Source organism: Theropithecus gelada, chromosome 6, assembly GCF_003255815.1.
Source record: "Theropithecus gelada isolate Dixy chromosome 6, Tgel_1.0, whole genome shotgun sequence".
Lineage (NCBI taxonomy): Eukaryota > Metazoa > Chordata > Mammalia > Primates > Cercopithecidae > Theropithecus > Theropithecus gelada.
This window is the reverse complement of record NC_037673.1, coordinates 137,525,967-137,545,255: the sequence shown is the minus strand read 5'-3', so window position 1 is coordinate 137,545,255 and position 19,289 is coordinate 137,525,967. Positions and strand designations below refer to the sequence as shown.

At 42.6% G+C, this 19,289-nt stretch overlaps 3 protein-coding genes across 6 annotated transcripts; all 3 read right to left on the bottom strand.

The window, feature by feature from the left end:
• Positions 1 to 653: 653 nt before the first annotated feature.
• On the bottom strand, positions 654 to 4,242 carry PCDHB14 (protocadherin beta 14). 2 transcript variants are annotated; one of them, XM_025389374.1, is made up of 2 exons: positions 3,019 to 3,200; positions 657 to 2,650 (listed from the first exon to the last, which is right to left on the bottom strand). In XM_025389374.1, the coding sequence occupies exon 2, from the start codon at positions 2,592 to 2,594 to the stop codon at positions 657 to 659; it is 1,938 nt and encodes a 645-aa protein (XP_025245159.1). In that variant the 5' UTR covers positions 2,595 to 2,650; positions 3,019 to 3,200. The 2 variants fall into 2 exon arrangements, with proteins under 2 accessions (XP_025245158.1, XP_025245159.1); XM_025389373.1 differs by having other exon boundaries at positions 654 to 4,242.
• A 5,088-nt stretch (positions 4,243 to 9,330) lies between these two features.
• PCDHB13 (protocadherin beta 13) lies at positions 9,331 to 12,353 on the bottom strand. Its single transcript, XM_025388070.1, is given in 1 exon segment — positions 9,331 to 12,353. A coding segment is annotated over 1 exon segment (2,397 nt). The 5' UTR covers positions 12,226 to 12,353; the 3' UTR covers positions 9,331 to 9,828.
• Positions 12,354 to 14,224: 1,871 nt separating this feature from the next.
• Positions 14,225 to 17,993, bottom strand: PCDHB12 (protocadherin beta 12). Of its 3 annotated transcripts, none has more exons than XM_025388909.1 (2): positions 17,272 to 17,993; positions 14,720 to 16,523 (listed from the first exon to the last, which is right to left on the bottom strand). In XM_025388909.1, exon 2 carries the CDS (start codon positions 16,423 to 16,425, stop codon positions 15,049 to 15,051), a length of 1,377 nt encoding a protein of 458 aa, XP_025244694.1. In that variant the 5' UTR covers positions 16,426 to 16,523; positions 17,272 to 17,993; the 3' UTR covers positions 14,720 to 15,048. The 3 variants fall into 3 exon arrangements, with proteins under 3 accessions (XP_025244693.1, XP_025244694.1, XP_025244695.1); XM_025388910.1 differs by having other exon boundaries at positions 17,402 to 17,993; XM_025388908.1 differs by having other exon boundaries at positions 14,225 to 17,993.
• Positions 17,994 to 19,289: the final 1,296 nt, after the last annotated feature.

The following is a 19,289-nucleotide window of genomic DNA, read 5'->3' as shown; positions in this document are numbered from 1 at the left end:
GGCGAGGTGGCGGGCGCCTGTAGTCCCAGCTACTTGGGAGGCTGAGGCAGGAGAATGGCGTAAACCCGGGAGGCGGAGCTTGCAGTGAGCTGAGTTCCGGCCACTGCACTTCAGCCTGGGGGACAGAGCGAGACTCCGTCTCAAAAAAAAAAAAAAAAAAAAAAAAAAACATTTTCAGAGAGAATAGTGTGATAAATGCACTATATTTTCGACCCAGATTCAGCAACACTTTTTATTTTTACTTTATGTTTTGATGGTGTCTAGATTTAAGTTACATATATAATGACATTAGCTCTTAATACTTTAGTTTGCATATCCAAATAATTGAGAACATTGTCTTACATAACAATACCATTATCACAGGAAAAATAGCAATAACTCCATTAATATAACATTTTGACCAAATAAATGAAAAACCAGAAAACACAGATTACATTTCCATGTCATTATAGCCACTAATAAAGATTTTTAAAGAAACTGTGAGAAAAACAAGAGCTATAATCATGCATGCAACTACAATACAACCAAAAATCCACAAAAGATTATGCAAAAAGTACCATCAGCTTGCAAAGAATAACTAAAAATTAGTTATTCTAATTATTTTAGATATAACTAAATCTAAATTATTTTAAATATATAAATTATTTTAAATTGTTTTATTCAATGTTAAATCCAAAGCTATTTCGAAAGTTCTCAATTTCCCCCATATTCTTACCAGTGTCATGAACTTGAAAATTGGGGATAATCGGCTTCAGAAATTTGAACTCATTTGTCCCGGAACCTCCTGTCAGACACACCTCGTACTGGTAGCTCTGGGATAGGGTCCCGGTGCCGCTCACGTCCACCAGATGTCCTGGAAAGGGGCCCTCGGGCACCGAGCAGCGACCCACCGAGGCAGCCCTGCTCCTCCTGCACAGCCGCACCGCCACGAACAGGAGCACCGACAAGAGGAACAGCGACGACACTGAGGCCAACGCCACTACCAGGTAGACGGTGAGCGAGTCGGCCTGGGCCTGGGCGGGGACCGCCTCAGGGAGAGGCAGGTAGGGCTGCGAGAAGCCATCCACCAGGAGCACGTGCAGCGTGGCGGTGGCCGAGCGCGGAGGCTCACCATTGTCCTTGACCAGCACCACCAGCCTGTGCTTGGCCGCCTCACGTTCGCTCAGCAGCCTGGCGGTGCGCACCTCGCCATTGTGCGCCCACACACCGAACAGCCCGGGCTCCGTGGCCTTGAGCAGCTGGTACGACAGCCAGGCGTTCTGGCCCGAGTCGCCGTCCACCGCCACCACCTTGGTCACCAGGTAGCCTGGCTCGGCCGCCCGGGGCACCAGCTCGGTGCAGGGAGCGGAGCCGTTCTGCAGCGGGTACAGCACGAAGGGCGAGTTGTCGTTGGCGTCCAGCACCAGCACGCGCACCAGCGCCTCGCTGCTCAGCGCCGGGGAGCCGCGGTCTGTGGCGCCCACGCGGAACTCGAACTCCTGCAAGGCCTCGTAGTCCAGCGATCGGAGGGCGAACAGGTGGCCGTTGTCTGTGTTGATGGAGACCAGGGAGGCGAGGGGCAGGTGCGGGTCCTGGGGTGGCAGCAGCGAGTAGGTGACCTGGGCGTTGGTGCCTGAGTCTCTGTCTGTGGCGCTGACGCTGCCGATGTGCAGGGCGGGGCTGTTGTTCTCGCGGACGAACAGGGTGTAGGAGGTTCTGGTGAAGGTGGGAGCGTTGTCATTGACGTCGGAGACCAGCACGGTTATGTTGTACTCGGTTTTCAGCCTGGGGGTCCCCAAGTCTGTGACGGTGATCGTGATGTTGTACTCTGCTTGGCTCTCTCTGTCCAGTGCTTTTTCAGAAACTAGAGTGAAAAAGTTCTTGAAGGTCGGTTTCAGGAAAAAAGGGAGGTTATCTTGAATAGAGCAAATCATCCTCCCATTGTCTCCAGAGTCTTGGTCTACTACACTAAAAAGAGCTACTAGAGTCTCTGAGGCATTCTCTGGAATTCTCTTTGTAATCGACGATATGGTCACTTCTGGTGGATTGTCGTTTATATCCATAACTTTAACTGGAAGGGTGCATTTTCCTGAAAGACCCCCACCATCTGTTGCCTGAATATTTATAGTGTAGGACTGTATCACTTCAAAATCCAGGGGTGATCTCAAATTAACTTCCCCAGATATTGGATTAATTTCAAATGTTTTACGAATATCTTCTGATGCATGGAAAAATGTGTAAGATATTTTCCCATAGTTTCCTGCATCCAGATCCTTAGCTGAGATGGTGACAATCCAGGAGCCAATGGGTCTATCCTCGGGGACTTGCACCTCATAGAGACTCTGAGGAAACTCAGGGGCATTATCATTGATGTCCAACACCTTAATGAGAACCAAAGTTGTCCCAGACTTGGGCGGGGATCCACCATCCAGTGCTGTGAGTGTTAATCTGAGTTCAGCTTCCTGTTCATAATCTAAAGATCTATCTAGGACCAGCTCTGGGTATATCTTTCTGTCACTACTGTCTGGAATTTTAATGTAGAAGTGAGAATTGGGGCTAATTGTGTAGTTTTGGAGACTGTTGCTTCCGACATCCAAATCTTGAGCACTCTCCATTAGGAATGTAGTTCCAATAGTGGTACCTTCTGATATTTTAATAAGTATTTCCTTGTCTAGGAATGTAGGGGAGTGATCATTTATGTCTTTGACATGCAGCTCAACCCGAAAAAACTGTAAAGGGTTTTCCAAAACCACCTGAAAATGCAGCACACAGGGCTCGGTGGAGCCACACAGCTCATCTCGGTCTAGTTTCTCATTTAGGAGCAAATCCCCAGTCAGCAAATCAAGGTGCAAATACTTTTTATTATCATCAGACACTACCCGGGCTTCACGTGAAGACAGCTCCTCCACCCCCAGCCCTAGGTCCCTCGCTAGATTAGCCACAAAGGAGCCAATTTCTGTTTCCTCTGCCACAGAATAGTGTGCAGATTCAGTATCTGCCCGAGACAATCCCAGCAAAACAAGGAATATTAGAACTTGCCTTTTTCGTAGATCGAGTGACCCTCTGATCTCCATGGTTCCTTTAGGCAACCTCTTGTGGAAAAATTGAAGCTCAGCCCTAATTTTGGAAGCTGAAGCTCTGGTTTTTAATAGGAACCCCCTGGACAGTGTATCCTCCAGCAGCTCTGTAGGCAAAGCTCCTTTAATGCCTGTCTTTTCAGTGGGTTGGATGCTTTCTGTTCTGAATAGCGAAGCTCACTGTGCCAGCCTATGTACAGTTTTCGTCTTATCCTGTAGCGCCACCATGTGTCTCTATGTTTTTCTTTTTTTTCTTTTTCTTTTTTTTTTTCATTAAAAAGTTTTCCTCTTTGAAAAAGTAAATCATAAATACATCCGGAACATTCAAAACAAATCCCAGACAACATTTTTTTTTACCTTTAAATACTTCACTAAGTATTTCTAATAGATAAGGCATCCTAAAAGATAATTGCAATAATTCACAATCAACAACTTGAGCAATAATTCCTCGATGTAATTTATCCTGCATTTGGTTTTCCCCAGTTCTCTCCAAAACGTCCTTTGCTGATGGTTTGTTTGAATTTGAATCCAGAAAATGTCTATACACTGAATTATCACTGTTTTGAATGCTTGACACTAAAGGATCTGTTAAAATATTCTGAACTGAAGAAATAATTTTTTATTTAAGTCATTTCTTGAGTAATTACAAATATATTCTCTCCTTCACTCTTGTAAATACTTGTTGTCAATCATAGTTAGTAATGTCATTACTTTTTTCACTTTCATATTTTGAAAATACAAAGAAGGACATGGCACAAATAAGCTAGAGATAATCCTTGCTCTTATGGAGCTCACAAGCTAGAAAAATTGGCAGACAAGTAAATGAAGTATGTCATAATGTATGCATTTATAAAAAGTAATATAGAAATATCTAGAAAGGGCCTCTTGTACCTATGGGCTGCATACTTTAGTGCTTAGGAATATGGGATCTGGAACCAAATTATCAATATTAGAATCCTGGTAATGTGACTCACTATAAGCTTGGGCAAGTTATAGATATCTTTGTTTCCTCACCTGTAAAATGGGGTAATAATAATATTTGCCTCCCATGATTATTATCATAGGCATCTAGTGAATTAATATTTACCAAGTGGTTTGTAAGTGCTAGTTAAGTATCTGTCAAAAATAAAATAATTAAGATCTAAATAGGACTTGGGACATCAGTGAAAGCTTTCCTGACGTAATGAATAATACATTGTGATCTGAAGGAACTAGCCAGGAGAAGGAGGAATATTTCAGATGGGCATTTTGAGGAACACAGAGAAGTGAAGTATGCCTTGGACTTTAAAAACTGTGGAAAGGGAGGGTCTAATAATGAAATTAGGGTTGAAAGCAGGGTGAGAATGTGAATCATTATACAGGTCATATCATGCGTTCTTGCATTTATCCTAAATGTAATTCAAGTACAAAGATGGGTTTTAAATGTCTGATTAACATGATCACATCTGCATTTAAAAAATCAGTTTGGCTGAAGTATGGAGAATTAATTTCAGGGGGAATGACTGGAGAATCAAGGAGATCAGATAAGAGATGATGATAGTCTGGAAGAGGATAATGCCAGTGCGGATAGAGAGAAGAGGGATGAGTAGAAAGGTATGAGGAGATGAAATATTTTCAACTGTTGGTTGATAGGTTGCATGGGGAGAAAAAGGGGAAAGACTCAGAGATGATATCACACCTCCGGACTGGGAAACTTGATGACTAGTGGTGTCATTTGCTAGGACAGGGAATGCTAAAAAAGCATGATTGGGGTGCAAAAAGATGAAGTGTCAGTTTTGAACATGCTGATATTGAGGTAAGCGCCTGTAGGATGTGTGTTTGTGTGTTTGTGGTGTGTGTGTGTGTGTGTGTGTGTTTGCCTATAACCAAAGCATAGGAAATAAACCTGGGCTGACGATATGAACTTTGGGATTCATCAGTATATATGTGTATATATATATATATATGGTGATTGAAACCATGAATGCTCTAGGATAACCAAGCAGAAGTGTGTCAAATAAGTATAGAAGAGGCTTGGCACAGAAGTCTAAGAAACATCTTCATTTAGAGGAGACAGGGCAAGAAGCATATCTGAAAAGATAAAGAAGGCTCAGAGTTCAAAATCATGAAATCAAAAGCAAATAGCATTTTAAGGAGACGAGGAAGATCGATAGCTGCAAATGCTTCAGAAAAGTCAAGAAAAATAAGCATGACAATTATCCATTGGACTTAAAAAGATGGTCATTGTGGAGGATTCTGATAGATGTCTGACAAAATCTGTTTTCCCTTGCTTCTATAGTAATAGAACTGTACCCAGGTATGTGGCCACGAAGGTAGATTGTGCATCCCAGCCTCCCCTGTATTTGAGTGTGGCCAAGTGAATTAAGTTCTCACAGATGGATTGTGAGAATTTCTGTCTGCCTCTTCCAGTTATAGAACAAAAGTCATCTGAATATGCCTCTTTCTTCCAAGCGAGCTAGAACCCAGATGTGGCAGTGACCCAGATGTGGCAGTGACCCAGCTACACCCATGGAGATTGTATTGCCATAGGGAATGTTGAAGAAATTACTTGAAAGAAAATTTCATTTCACAAGGACTGTGAGGATCAAAGCTGCCTTACCTACCTAATAATTTTTACATTGGTACTGTCATGTGAAAAAGAGTGACATGTTTACAAGCCACTGTTTCATTGCATCACGTTGGTTCCACAGTATAATCTTACTTAACTTATATGGAAATCTTTGATAACCTTTGCAACAGCAGTTTCAGTAGAATGGTTGTGATGAAAATTAGATTGTACTTTGGTGCAAAGTGAGAGGGATGAGGAAGCAAAAATGAAGTAGACCACTCTTTCGACAATTTTTTTTGAGACAGGGTCTCTATCTGTCACCCAGGCTCACTGGCTCACTGCAGCCAGGCTCTCAAGAAATTTGTAAAGAATGAAAAGGTTGTAAAAGGAATAAGAAATACATTGGTATCTGGAGAAGAATTCACTCAGAGGATATTTTAAAGACTAGAGAAACTTGAATATACTTAAAATGCCAATGTGTAATGTTCAGTAGGGAAGGAGAAAATTAAGATACAGAAGGGATAATGCAGGTCCCCTAGAAAAGTTGTTAAAGATGGGATCCAGGCAATGTGTGAAGGGATTGGATTTAGACCAGTGGGAGGGACCTCAGCAGGTGAAAAATATAGATACAGATGCTGTTAAAGCTGTGGAGTAGGGGACAGGAAAATGAATTTCTAGCTGATGGATTCTATTTTCTCAATAAGGTATTAGGCAAGTTCATCTGATAAAACAGGGTATGCAAGTGGTAGGGTAAGAAGTTTAAAGTAAGATAAGTAGGTTTAAAATAGTTGTTGTGGAGAATAGAAAATAAAGCTCGTTAGAAAAATTATAAAAGGAGTTTTTGGTCTCAGAAGCCCAATTAGGTTTGAATATTATACATTTATAGTGGCAGCGGTATTGCTAATTTTGTAAGTTTGGTCTTATAGAGTGCAGCACCCCATGTGTAAGAGAGGAGGAGGACTATATTCATCTGGGCTGGAGTTTCATCAGGTGGTTTGAGTGAAGGAAAATTGAACAAGGGAATTGAGAATATGGGCATGAGAGTAACTGTGAACGGTAAGCCAGGAAATCGACTGGTTAGGAAGGAAATTAAAACAGGAGCATTTGATAGGTAGTATCAGCATCATGGAATGGAGCTCCTGATAAGGTTAAAGACAAGACATGATAGGAACAGCAGAATGAGAAGGTTATAGGCATAGACAATTGTGCTCTCACAGGGAGATAGCTGAAATTATTATATCATATGACAGTTTCTTGGTGGGGAAAAGTACAATATGTAGCCAAGGCGTTAATGACTGAATAACAGGAGTAGAGGTAAAGACTTAGGGACTGAGAGGTCAAGTTGTTAGATTAATCAGTGGGCCCAGGAGTGTTGGCAGAAATTGAAATAGAAAGATAAAGAGAACAATGTGTTTGTAAGATAAAATGTCCTATGTCCCTTTTCCCCCATACTTTTGCCTATTTCCAAAAAAAAACCACAAAAAACAAAACAAAACAAAACAAAAACAAAAACAAAAAAACAAAAAAACAAAAAAAACCCCTGTTATTTGTTTGTGTGTGTGTGTGTGTGTAAGTGTTTTCAAGAGACTCCATTCTGTAAGGCTGGACCATCTCTTGTGTCTCTATTTTCTGTGTCCTTTAACCCCCTCTAGATATAAAATTATGTTCTAAGTTACTTACAACCTATAGTTCTTTCATACAAAATTGGCTGATACAGCTTGATTCCTATGCACTGTTTTAAGTATAACTATAAATGAGGTCTTTGAACTATAAGAGCAAAATTTGTTTTTAGCAATACATTCTAGGAGAATTCGTTGGTTATATGTATCTTGGCATTTAAGTTCCTGAATGCCTGGTCACTCTTCATTAGAGCCAGGAAACTCATAGTTCTTTTTATAAAGAGAGGAGTCCTGCTGCTCATCTATCTAGAAAAACTGGAAGTAATAGGACAAGTACTTGGCCCTTTTCTCCACTGTTGCACCTGCTAGATTTTCTGTCTGAGCTGTTCGAACTATTCTTTCCCCCTCCACCAGTAGATGTGAGAAGATCACAGGGAAGCTGCTAGAATAAATCCCACCTTTGGAGGCCAGGAGTTCAAGACCAGCCTGGGCAACATAATGAGAACCCATCTCTACGAAAATCTTTTTAAAAATCTGGGGGTGGTGGCATGTGCCTGTGGTCCCAGCTACTTGGGAGGCTGCAGCAGGAGGATTGCTTGAGCCCAGGAGCTCAAGGATTCAGTGAGCCATGATTGCACCCCTGCACTCCAGCCTAGGTGACTGAGACCCTGTCTCTAAAAAATAAACAAAGAAAGAAAACAGAAAAAAGAAAAGAATAATTACTCAGTCAACACAGTTCAACAGAACTGGTAGTGAAATCTTAGCAAGAAGTATAAACACTAGGTTGTCTTAGATATGCCATAAAAAGAGATTACTCTCCTTGGCATTATCAACTGACTAATACCCAGTCCCTCTACAATGTTAAGATAAAATTTTAAAATATTTTCAAGAAGCAGTTGAGGCCAGGTGCTCACACCTGCAATCACAGCATTTTGGGAGGCTGAGGCAGGCAGATTGCTTGAGCTTAGGAGTTGGAGACCAGTCTGGGCAATATGATGAAACCTTGTCTCCACTAAAAATGCAAAAATTAGTGGGTGTGGTGGCCTGCGCCTATAGTCCTGGGTACTAGGGAGGCTGAGGTGGGAGGATTGCTTGAGCCCGGGAGGTGGAGGTTGCAGTGAGTGGAGATCGCACCGCTGCACTCCAGTGTGCGTGACAGAACAGGACCCTGTCTCAAAAAATAAAATAAGAGAAGCAATTGAGTCTAGTCTGTGGCACTGAAAGTAGTCATTTTACTCATCCCCATGAATTTCCTCTTTCCCATGCTTGCTCTGTCTCTTTCATACACACACTTTTTTTTGCCTCTATACTTTTACTCATTTTGTTATCCTACATTTTTCTCCTACAACATAGACTTTAGATTTGTTGATAAAAGTCATGGAAAATCTCCTCCTCCAACCTTGAAGTCTTTTTCTTGCACAGTGTGTCAGATCCTTAAAGGGTAGAGTGGTTTAACATGAGACAACACTACTCCTCTACAATGGTTTGAATTTTTTTTTTTTTTAATTAGAACCCTAAAGGACTCTTTTGATACTATCAATGTTCAACATCTGGTATACTTCTATATGTCTGAGAAAAGTGGTTTTCAAACTTTGGGTTACTACCCATTAGTATACCATTAAATAAACTTAGTGGATCATGACCACATCTGAAAATTGAATAGAATGAAATATATAGGTAATTTCCAATTATATCATAAAAAGACTAAGCATTGTTCACAAGCATTTCTTTCTATTTTGTGTGTTTCAAAATATGTAAAATATAATGTTAACTATTGGTTGCAGTAGAAAAGAGTCTGAAAAGTAGTTTCTGGTGTATAAACATTAAATTCTATGATATTACAGGCAAAAAAATTTACACATTAGCACACAACTCCAATTTATGCTATGCGAATTATTATTTGGACACACGCATCTGCATTTGACTAGATTGCATTAAAGCTTTGGTACATTAATTTAAAAATTATAACTTCATATTCCCAGATTCTGTGAGTGGCCACAATATTAACATGCCTGCACAATCCTCTCCAGGATGAATGAGGAAAGGATACTGAGAAACTGGTCTTCTGACCCTTTCGAATCAAGTGATAACACTTACAGTTGTATCATAGAATATAGGTTTCCTGGTTTATTTTTGAAAGCAAAAAGCATAGTTAAAGGTTAACTAAAAATGCACTGGATTTTAAAAAAAGAAAAATTATATATCTGAATACCAATCATTATTTTAAGGCTGAAAAAAAGAGAAATGAAGAAATGCTGGAAAATGTGAATCCCTTCCAAATTGCTCTATTTAATTTTACCATAAGCATAACAGTGGGTGAAGTTCAACTAAAGATAGGGGCATGAAAAAAAATGTGATTTGGTATTGCTCTTTAGGGAGGCAAATTAATTACAATTTAAGACCATCTAGGTTAAAGAATGAATTGCCATCTTTTAAGAACCGGGAATAAAAGTGAATGTTCACTTAATAGCAAAGGGAGAAAGAACATGAGAAAAATCAAGAGTAAATCAGTACAGTTTTAAATACACACAAATTGGGGGAAATAAACATTGGCATAGAAATGCCATAAAGTAAAATACCTATGGAATATAAAAGTCGACTATGGTCACTGAATATTGAACCCAAAGTCATTGGAGAAGGTAGCATTTCCCTGTATTTCTTTCCCAGGGCACTGGGGAGGGAAGTCGGGGATAATTGGCTTCAGGAACTTGAACTCATTTGTGCCTGAGCCTCCTGCCAGACACACCTCATACTGGTAACTCTGGGATAAGGTCCCGGTGCCGCTCACGTCCACCAGATGCCCTGGAAAGGGGCCCTTGGGCACCGAGCAGCGACCCACCGAGGCAGCCCTGCTCCTCCTGCACAGCCGCACCGCCACGAACAGGAGCACCGACAAGAGGAACAGCGACGACACCTAGGCCAACGCCACCACCAGGTAGATGGTGAGCGAGTCGGCCTGGGCTTGGGCCGGGGCCGCCCCTGGGAGAGGCAGGTAGGGCTGGGAGAAGCCGTCCACCAGCAGCACGTGCAGCGTGGCGGTGGCCGAGCGCGGAGGCTCGCCATTGTCCTTGACTAGCACCACCAGCCTGTGCTTGGCCGCGTCGCGCTCGCTCAGCAGCCTGGCGGTGCGCACCTCGCCATTGTGCGCCCACACACCGAACAGCCCGAGCTCCGTGGCCTTGAGCAACTGGTACGACAGCCAGGCGTTCTGGCCCGAGTCGCCGTCCACTGCCACCACCTTGGTCACCAGGTAGCCGGGCTCGGCCGCCCGGGGCACCAGCTCGGTACATGGCGCAGAGCCGTTCTGCGGCGGGTACAGCACGAAAGGCGAGTTGTCGTTGGCGTCCAGCACCAGCACGCGCACCAGTGCCTCGCTGCTCAGCGCCGGGGAGCCGCGGTCTGAAGCGCCCACGCGGAACTCGAACCCCTGCAGGGCCTCGTAGTCCAGAGACCTGAGGGCGAACAGGTGGCCGTTGTCCGCGTTGATGGAGACCAAGGAGGTGAGGGACAGGTGCGGGTCCTGGGGCGGCAGCAGTGAGTAGGTGACCTGGGCGTTGGTGCCTGAGTCTCTGTCTGTGGCGCTGACGCTGCCGATGTGCAGGGCGGGGCTGTTGTTCTCGCGGACGAACAGGGTATAGGAGGTTTGGGTGAAGGCGGGGGCGTTGTCATTGACATCGGCGACCAGCACGGTTATATTGAGCTGTGTTTTCAGCATAGGGGTCCCCAAGTCAGTGACTGTGATAGTGATGTTGTATTCCCCTCTGCTTTCTCTGTCTAGTGGTCTCTCCGTTAGTAGGGTATAAAAGTTTTCCGCGGATTTCAGGAGGAAGGGTAGATGCTCCTGAATGGAGCAAGTTATTTCCCCATTTTCTCCTGAATCAAGATCTGAAACACTGAAAAGTGCAACCACAGTTTCAGGCGCGTTCTCAGGTATTGGGCTGGTAAATGCAGACATGGTAACTTCTGGGGCATGGTCATTCACATCCATCACTTGAATCAGAACGGTGCATTTTCCAGAAAAGGTTCCAGCGTCTCTTGCCTCAATATTGACTTCATAGGACTGAAGTTTTTCGAAATCGAGTTGTTTTTTTAGTTCAATTTCTCCTGTCAAGGAATCGACCTTGAAAGTTTTGCTTATCTCATCTGAAGCTTGGAAAAGTGAATAGGAAATCTCTCCGTTGACTCCTGTGTCTACATCCGTGGCAGAGACCTTGACAACCAGGAAGCCTATTGGACTGTCCTCAGAGATCTGCACCCTATAGAAAGGCTGCTCAAATTCAGGGGCATTATCGTTGACATCCAGGACTTCAATGTAGACCTGAGCAGTGCCAGATCTGGGCGGAGAGCCACCATCCAGTGCTGTGAGTGTTAACCTGAGTTCCGCTTCTGCCTCTCGGTCCAGCGCTTTGTCCAGCACCAGCTCTGGATATTTCCTGCCATCACTGCGTTTGCGGGTGAGGACCCGAAAATAGGAGTTGGGGCTGATGATATAGTTCTCAATATTGTTTTGGCCTACATCTAAGTCTTCAGCATTCTTCAGAGGAAACGTAGTCCCAGGAGGACTGCTCTCTGACACTTTCACCAACATTTCTTTGTCCAGAAATACTGGAGAGTGGTCGTTTATGTCTATTACCTGTAGTTCAGCTTGAAAAAACTCGAAGGGACTCTCTAGCAACACTTGGAAATGTAGCGCACAGGGCTCTGTGTGACCACACAGATCCTCACGGTCCAATTTCTCATTGAGCAACAAATCCCCGGTCTCCTGATTGAGCTGCAAATGTAGTTTGTTCCCTCTGGAAACAACCCTAACCCCCCGCCTGGAGAATTCCCTCTGCTCCAGACCCAAGTCCTTTGCTAAATTGGTGACAAAGGAGCTGCCCTCTGTTTCCTCCACCACAGAATAGCGTCTAGGTTCCGCCGCGCCCGCCAGAAAGAAGCCCAAAAGGAGAAAGTGAAAAAGGACTTGCCTTTGTCTGCAAATGAGCTTCCCGCTGGCCTCCATTGTTCTTGGTGGGTTCAGCTTCCTGGGAGGACGGTTCTGTGGGACTGTAAAGTCCCCAGTATCAGAGGCTGTGGTTATTCCACAGATACCTCAGAAATATTGCAGAGAATAGTCCTCTTCAGAGGACCCTGCCGTCTTCTCTTTGGCATCCAAGCTTCCCGTGGGCTTCCAGGTTCTGCTGCTTTTGCCGGTTAATGGAGCTGCAGCTGCGATTCTGGTTTGTACCTTCTTATCCTGCAGCGCCACCACGCGTCCTTACAGAATGTTACATTTTGTGAGATGATAATAGATGTAATATTCCCAACTCTGCCTGTATGTACCCTGGGACTATGTAAGGTTACAACACCACCGTTAATATCGCCGGACCTTACTGAGCAGAGAACTGCCCGAAGGAGAAATTACATTAGTCTTTCAACAATGCTAACTGAGTTTTGGGCAAAAAGGAAATATTTAGGTAACAGTCTAGCTTGACAAAAAGAATATATGCAGAAAATTTCAAATATAATTGTAGTTAACATAGTTAACTTTTAGATGTTTACACTTTTATTTCCATAAACCATAGGAATAATTAGTAGCTGTGAACCTCGAACAAATTATTTAACCTCTCTGCTTTAGTTTGCTCGTCTGTGAAATGAGGATAATAATAGCACCTACCACATAGGGCTGTTGTGAATTCCCCATCTTACACATGAGGAATCTGATGCAAAGAGAGATTAACCTTAAAAATAAACTATATACCAAGTATAAAGCAATTTGATGCCATCAAGTAGCTGAATCTTGGTGGCATAAATCCATCATAAGTCTAGCATAAATCCATTACTATAACTAGAAAAACACCTCAAAATTCAAATGGTAGAAGAATACAGGAGCATGACTATCTCAGGTAGAGAAGTTATGTCCAATAATGAAGGGAAATGAACAAGGAAAAGCTGGAGAGTTTGTCTAAACAGAGACAATATGTGTAACAGCAGTGGTGATTTTGTTTCTGGGAAGGATGTCCTTTTTTGTTACCTGCACTTCCAACAGCATCAATTAAAAGAAATTATTTTGAAATTTTTCAAATCTCATAGAAGAGAGGAGTGTAATGAACCTCCAAGGACTCAGTACTAGCTTCAACAATTATCAATGTTTTCCCATAATTCTTGACTCTGTCCCTTCAACATTTTCACATCCCAGACAAACTGAATTTTCACCCACAAATACGTCATTATATATTTCTTTAAATGCATCATGACTTTAAATGACTCTAAAAATACCCTTAAGTACAATGCCATTATCATACCTAAAAATTAAGTTAATATTATTTAATACCCATCTATATTCAAACTTTTCCAAGTTTTTCAAAGTCATTGCTGTTGTTTCAATCAAGATCCAAACAAGATCCACACATTGTATTTGATTGCTAGACCTCTTGAGATTTTTCTTTGTGTAAACTTCACTCCTCTTATTTCTAATGCCATTTATTTGTCAGAGAAATTGGATAATTTTACCCTGAGATCATGAAAGCAATTTTAGATTTTACTACTGTGAGTTTTTTGTCCTTAGGTTCCATCCCACCAGTGATATGCAGTAATACTAGCTTTCTTAGAGTTACCAGCACTAGTTTATAATATATTCAGAACACAACTATGCCAAAATTACCTATTTTAAAAATAAGAATCAGTTACATATTTTTAAACAAATAATGCTTCTCCTTAACTCCCTAGAATTTCTAAAAACTTAATGATCATCTATATTTCTCTTTGATATTACACATTTAAAACTATTCTTTTTCTTAAGTTTTCCTGATTCAGCAGTGCCGTACAGGTAATAGAAAACTGTTAAAAACAAATTCTCAAATCAGGAAAATGTATTACAAATGTAAGTATGGGTGACTCTGAAAATATACAACAATGTGAAGAAAATAATTAACTAATAATGCAATCAAAATTATGTACTATTCCTAATCTTTTCGGTGAAATGGAAGTTATATGTTCAGGACACAATGAGAAGGCACAGGTTGCTCTTTCAATTTTGTTTTTTACTTGAGATTTAGACAGATCACAGCATTAGTAATAATAGCTGAAAATTTACCCAGAAAAGCAAGATTATTGGTTTATGAGAAAATGAAATCATAGATAAAGATTATTTCTAAATAAAGATTGAACAGTAGTATGAATGTGATAAAAACATTTCTTCTCTTTAGTTAGGCAGAAACTTGCCAGGTGATATCTAATGACAGAAAACAGTATGGAATTGGAGCAAAGCCACTGACTCAGTCAGACAGATCAAGGATGGATGCTCAGTTTTGTCACTTATTAGTTAGTGGACCTTGGTGATCTTACTGAGTCTCTGAGACCATCTATTTGGTCATTCCTAAAATACCATGCCACATATGTTTCTTCTGAGATTAAAAGTGTGAAAATAGTGTATGATCCATAAAACGAGTGTTTTAAAAAAATAAGGTCTAAAAAGGTACATTACAATCTATGCTTCTGAAACTAAGGTAGTATACTCCAACAGCATTCTAATCAACTCAGAAAACGAAAGTCATGGTAAATATTGAAAACAATGGAAAGCAATTTAAAATATCTCAAACAAGACTTACGATTTAATAGACTTTATATTAAGCATAATTGTTTGACATAAAACATTACACATATACATTTCATGCTTTGTGAAGGGTTCTTGATACTAAATCTGGATCCTTTCCTATGTAAAGAAATTTCTTGACTTAAAGAGTACATATTTGAAGTGACCAAAAATACTACTTTACGGGCACCTCACAATAAATTCCTAATTATAAATGTATTCATAAACACAGGATTTATTTTTCATTCTTTATCAGAAAACCAAATTATTCTGAAATGGGGGGTTTTCTTCAACTTCCCTACGTGTGCTGTGGAGTAGGAAGTTGGGGATAATTGGTTTCAGAAATTTGAACTCATTTGTCCCGGAGCCTCCAGTCACACACACCTCATACTGGTAGCTCTGGGACAGGGTCCCGGTGCCGCTCACGTCCACCAGATGTCCTGGAAAGGGGCCCTCGGGCACCGAGCAGCGACCCACAGAGGCCGCCCTGCTCCTCCTGCACAGCCGCACCGCCACGAACAGGAGCACCGACAAGAGGAACAGCGACGACACCGAGGCCAACGCCACCACCAGGTGGATGGTGAGCGAGTCGGCCTGGGCCTGGGCCGGGGCCGCCTCTGGGAGAGGCAGGTAGGGCTGGGAGAAGCCGTCCACCAGGAGCAAGTGCAGCGTGGTGGTGGCCGAGCGCGGAGGCTCGCCATTGTCCTTGACTAGCACCACCAGCCTGTGCTTGGCCGCGTCGCGCTCGCTCAGCAGCCTGGAGGTGCGCACCTCGCCATTGTGCGCCCACACGCCGAACAGCCCGGGCTCCGTGGCCTTGAGCAGCTGGTACGACAGCCAGGCGTTCTGGCCCGAGTCGCCGTCCACTGCCACCACCTTGGTCACCAGGTAGCCGGGCTCGGCCGCCCGGGGCACCAGCTCTGTGCAGGGCGCGGAGCTGTTCTGCAGCGGGTACAGCACGAAGGGCGAGTTGTCGTTTGCGTCTAGCACCAGCACGCGCACCAGCGCCTCGCTGCTCAGCGCCGGGGAGCCGCGGTCTGTGGCGCCCACGCGGAACTCGAAGGCCTGCAGGGCCTCGTAGTCCAGCGACCGGAGGGCGAACAGGTGGCCGTTGTCTGTGTTGATGGAGACCAGGGAGGCGAGGGGCAGGTGCGGGTCCTGGGGCGGCAGCAGCGAGTAGGTGACCTGGGCGTTGGTGCCTGAGTCTCTGTCTGTGGCGCTGACGCTGCCGATGTGCAGGGCGGGGCTGTTGTTCTCGCGGACGAACAGGGTGTAGGAGGTTTGGGTGAAGGCGGGGGCGTTGTCATTGACGTCGGAGACCAGCACGGTTATGTTGTACTCGGTTTTCAGCCTGGGTGTCCCCAAGTCGGTGACGGTGATGGTAATGTTGTACTCGGCTCTGCTCTCTCTGTCCAGTGGTCTCTCTGTTTCCAAAGTGTAGTAATTATTTACGGAAGATTTTAGCACGAATGGGAGGTCTTCCGGGACAGAACAAACTATCTTTCCGTTGTCCCCAGAGTCTCTGTCTCGTATCCTGAAAACCATAACCACGGTCTCTGGTGTGCTTTCTGGGATTGGACTGGTAATTGATGACACAGTGATTTCAGGAGCATTGTCATTTACATCCATCACCTGAATTCTGACTGTAGATTTTCCAAACAGTCCTCCCCCATCTGTGGCTTGAATGATTATTGAGTATGATTCAATCGTTTCAAAATCCAAAGGTGCTGTTAAAGTAATGTCTCCAGACTTTTGATTAATTTCAAACGTCTTGCGAATATCTTCTGAGGCATGGGAAAAGGTATAGGATAGTTCACTGTTTGTTCCAGAGTCTAAATCCCAAGCCAAGACTGTCACAACCAGCGAGCCAAGGGTGCTATTCTCCGGAATCTTCACCTCATAAAAAGCCTGCTCAAACTCAGGGAAGTTGTCATTAATATCTACAACCACCACCCTGACTAAGGCAGTTCCGGACCTGGGAGGGGACCCACCATCCAGAGCAGTGAGGATGAAACTGAGCTCCGGGCACTCTTCATAATCCAGCGCCTTGTCCAGAACTAACTCAGGGTATTTCCTATTATCTGGATTGACTCTTATTTTAATGTGGAAATAAGAGTTCGGATTTATTGTGTAGCTTTTTACAGCATTGATTCCTACATCTAAATCCTTCGCACTTTCAAGCAAGAACACAGTACCAAGAGGACTGTTCTCTGGGATTTCTAAGAGCATTTCTTTCTCCAAGAAGATGGGAGAGTGATCATTTATATCCCTGACCTGGAGTTCAATTTGTAAAAACTCCGTGGGGTTTTTCATTAACACTTGGAAATACAGCACACAAGGCTCATTGGAGCCACAGAGCTCCTCCCTGTCTAGCATTTCGCTCAGGAGCAAATCCCCAGTGTTTGTGTCCAGCTGCAAACACTCTTTGTTATCATTAGAAACCACCTGAGCCCTCCGTGAAGACAGCTCACTCACCTCCAGTCCCAGGGTCTTTACCAAATTTCCTACAAAGCTCCCACTCTGCAATTCCTCCATCACCAAAAAACTCCCAGTTTCAGAGACCGCCTGAGACATTCCCAGCAAAACAAAGAAAAGCAGGACTTGCCTTATCTGCAGAATGCCTGCCCCTCCGTTTTCCATAGCTTCTTTTCCAAAACTCCAAAATCTTGCAGAATTGCCTCAGCACCACTTCGCAGTTGTGGGAAACGTGCCTCTGATCTGTCTACCAAATCATCGGAAGCCTAAAGATTTTAACCTTGTTGAATGGCTTCTAGGTTGTCCCTTAAAGGATTGTTCTTTCTGTCTTCCCAGTTCTCTCCGTGCACTGGATAACAGCGTCTACAACATCCTCCAGGGTAATTTTTTTCTTGGTATTATCCTGCAGCGCCACCACGCGACTCCACAGATTTTCACAGTATGATGAACACTACCTAAATTTTATTTACGTAAATGTCCTCCAGAAGCAAATATTGCATTTAAATAATTCCTTCTGTTTAAGTAATTAAAAATATATTATATCTTCCTTAATAATCGTTTTATATTCTTTATAGTTTGTGATGATGTTTGTATTTGTTTTAAAGCATTTATTCAGTGTCTTTCCCCACTCTCCTCACAACCAAATGTGCTCGATTGTGGTGAATACAGATACAAGATGTGATCCCTGGTCCCCAGGAATTCGTAGTATTTCTGAGACAATTGTAAGCCTGAAACAAGCAGGGTATAACTAATTGTTGAGCTGAATGAAACTCTATTACTACTTGGCTTTCCTTACATGGTAAGGGAAAGGGAAGGTGATCTCAAAAGTCCTTTCTGAAGTTATGAAACTGCATTAACCATGTGATGAGGCAAATTTAGGTCATTATGACAGCATAAAAAGGCATTTCCATAGATTTCCTTAATAGCAATGAATTGTGAACAGGTAGAAAATGAAGCAAGAGATTGGGGTGGAACATATTATGTAAACCTATCATTTAGTTTCAGTTTTTCATAATTTACAAAAAATTGATAAGTACACAAGCAAGAGCAAGTTAGTTTCATTTAAAGTAGACTCTAATTCCTAAAGCTGGCTTGCCCCAGGTTCCCAAAATTTATTGTAGTCACAACTGTAGCTATCTGTTTTCTCTTTCAGCCCAGGAAAAGTAAGAGAAAGTAAGAGTCTATCCCTAAACATAGAACAAAAACCTAACTTTCACTCTGATTAGACCAAGTAAGATCATGTGCCTGTGACTGAAGCAATCATTGTTTCAAGAGGTATAGAATCATACTTGGAGATTTTAGGCCTAGAATCTAAAGACCCATCTCTGGCCATTACTTTGTTTTAATCCTGTCTGGGACCACCTCTTAAGCTTGGGATGGTTTCAGTCCTAGCCAAAGTAAATCATTGGTACATAATGAGGGAGATTGTTTGGAATAGATGCTAAGGGCTCATCAGTGATGTTCACTATAGAAAGTCTTAACGTGTGCTAAGAATGGATGGAAGAAGAATCCAATAAGTCTGGATTTTAAAATGTTAAATTCAATTAATATTCTTAAAAATGTAAGCTGGATACATGATTTAAATAGTAATTGGTACAGAAAGGTAAAAGTTGAAAAGTGATGGATTGGCCATACACAATTAACCTCTCTTTTTTTAAAAAAAAATACACACTGAAATGACAGAAAAGTAATTAAAATGGGAACTAATGAAGATTAAGAATACACAAGTGAACACACATATTTTTCTAATACAGAAAGCAAAGCAGGTGGAAGAACAATTGACTTAGCAGTTCCAAAAAATGCCCCTAAAGTAAAATTCCTTCATTGAAGATACTCACAAGAAACACAATCTCATTTAAGCCAAGATTTGGAGGAACCAGATATTTAAGAAGACTGAAGTCAGTTAAGGATGGAAAAAAAGTTATCAGTTGGAAGTATGTGTAGGGGATAATTGAATTCTCTATTCTTCTCATCACCCTACATAGACAGAAATGTAACTCACAACCAGAAAATAGAAA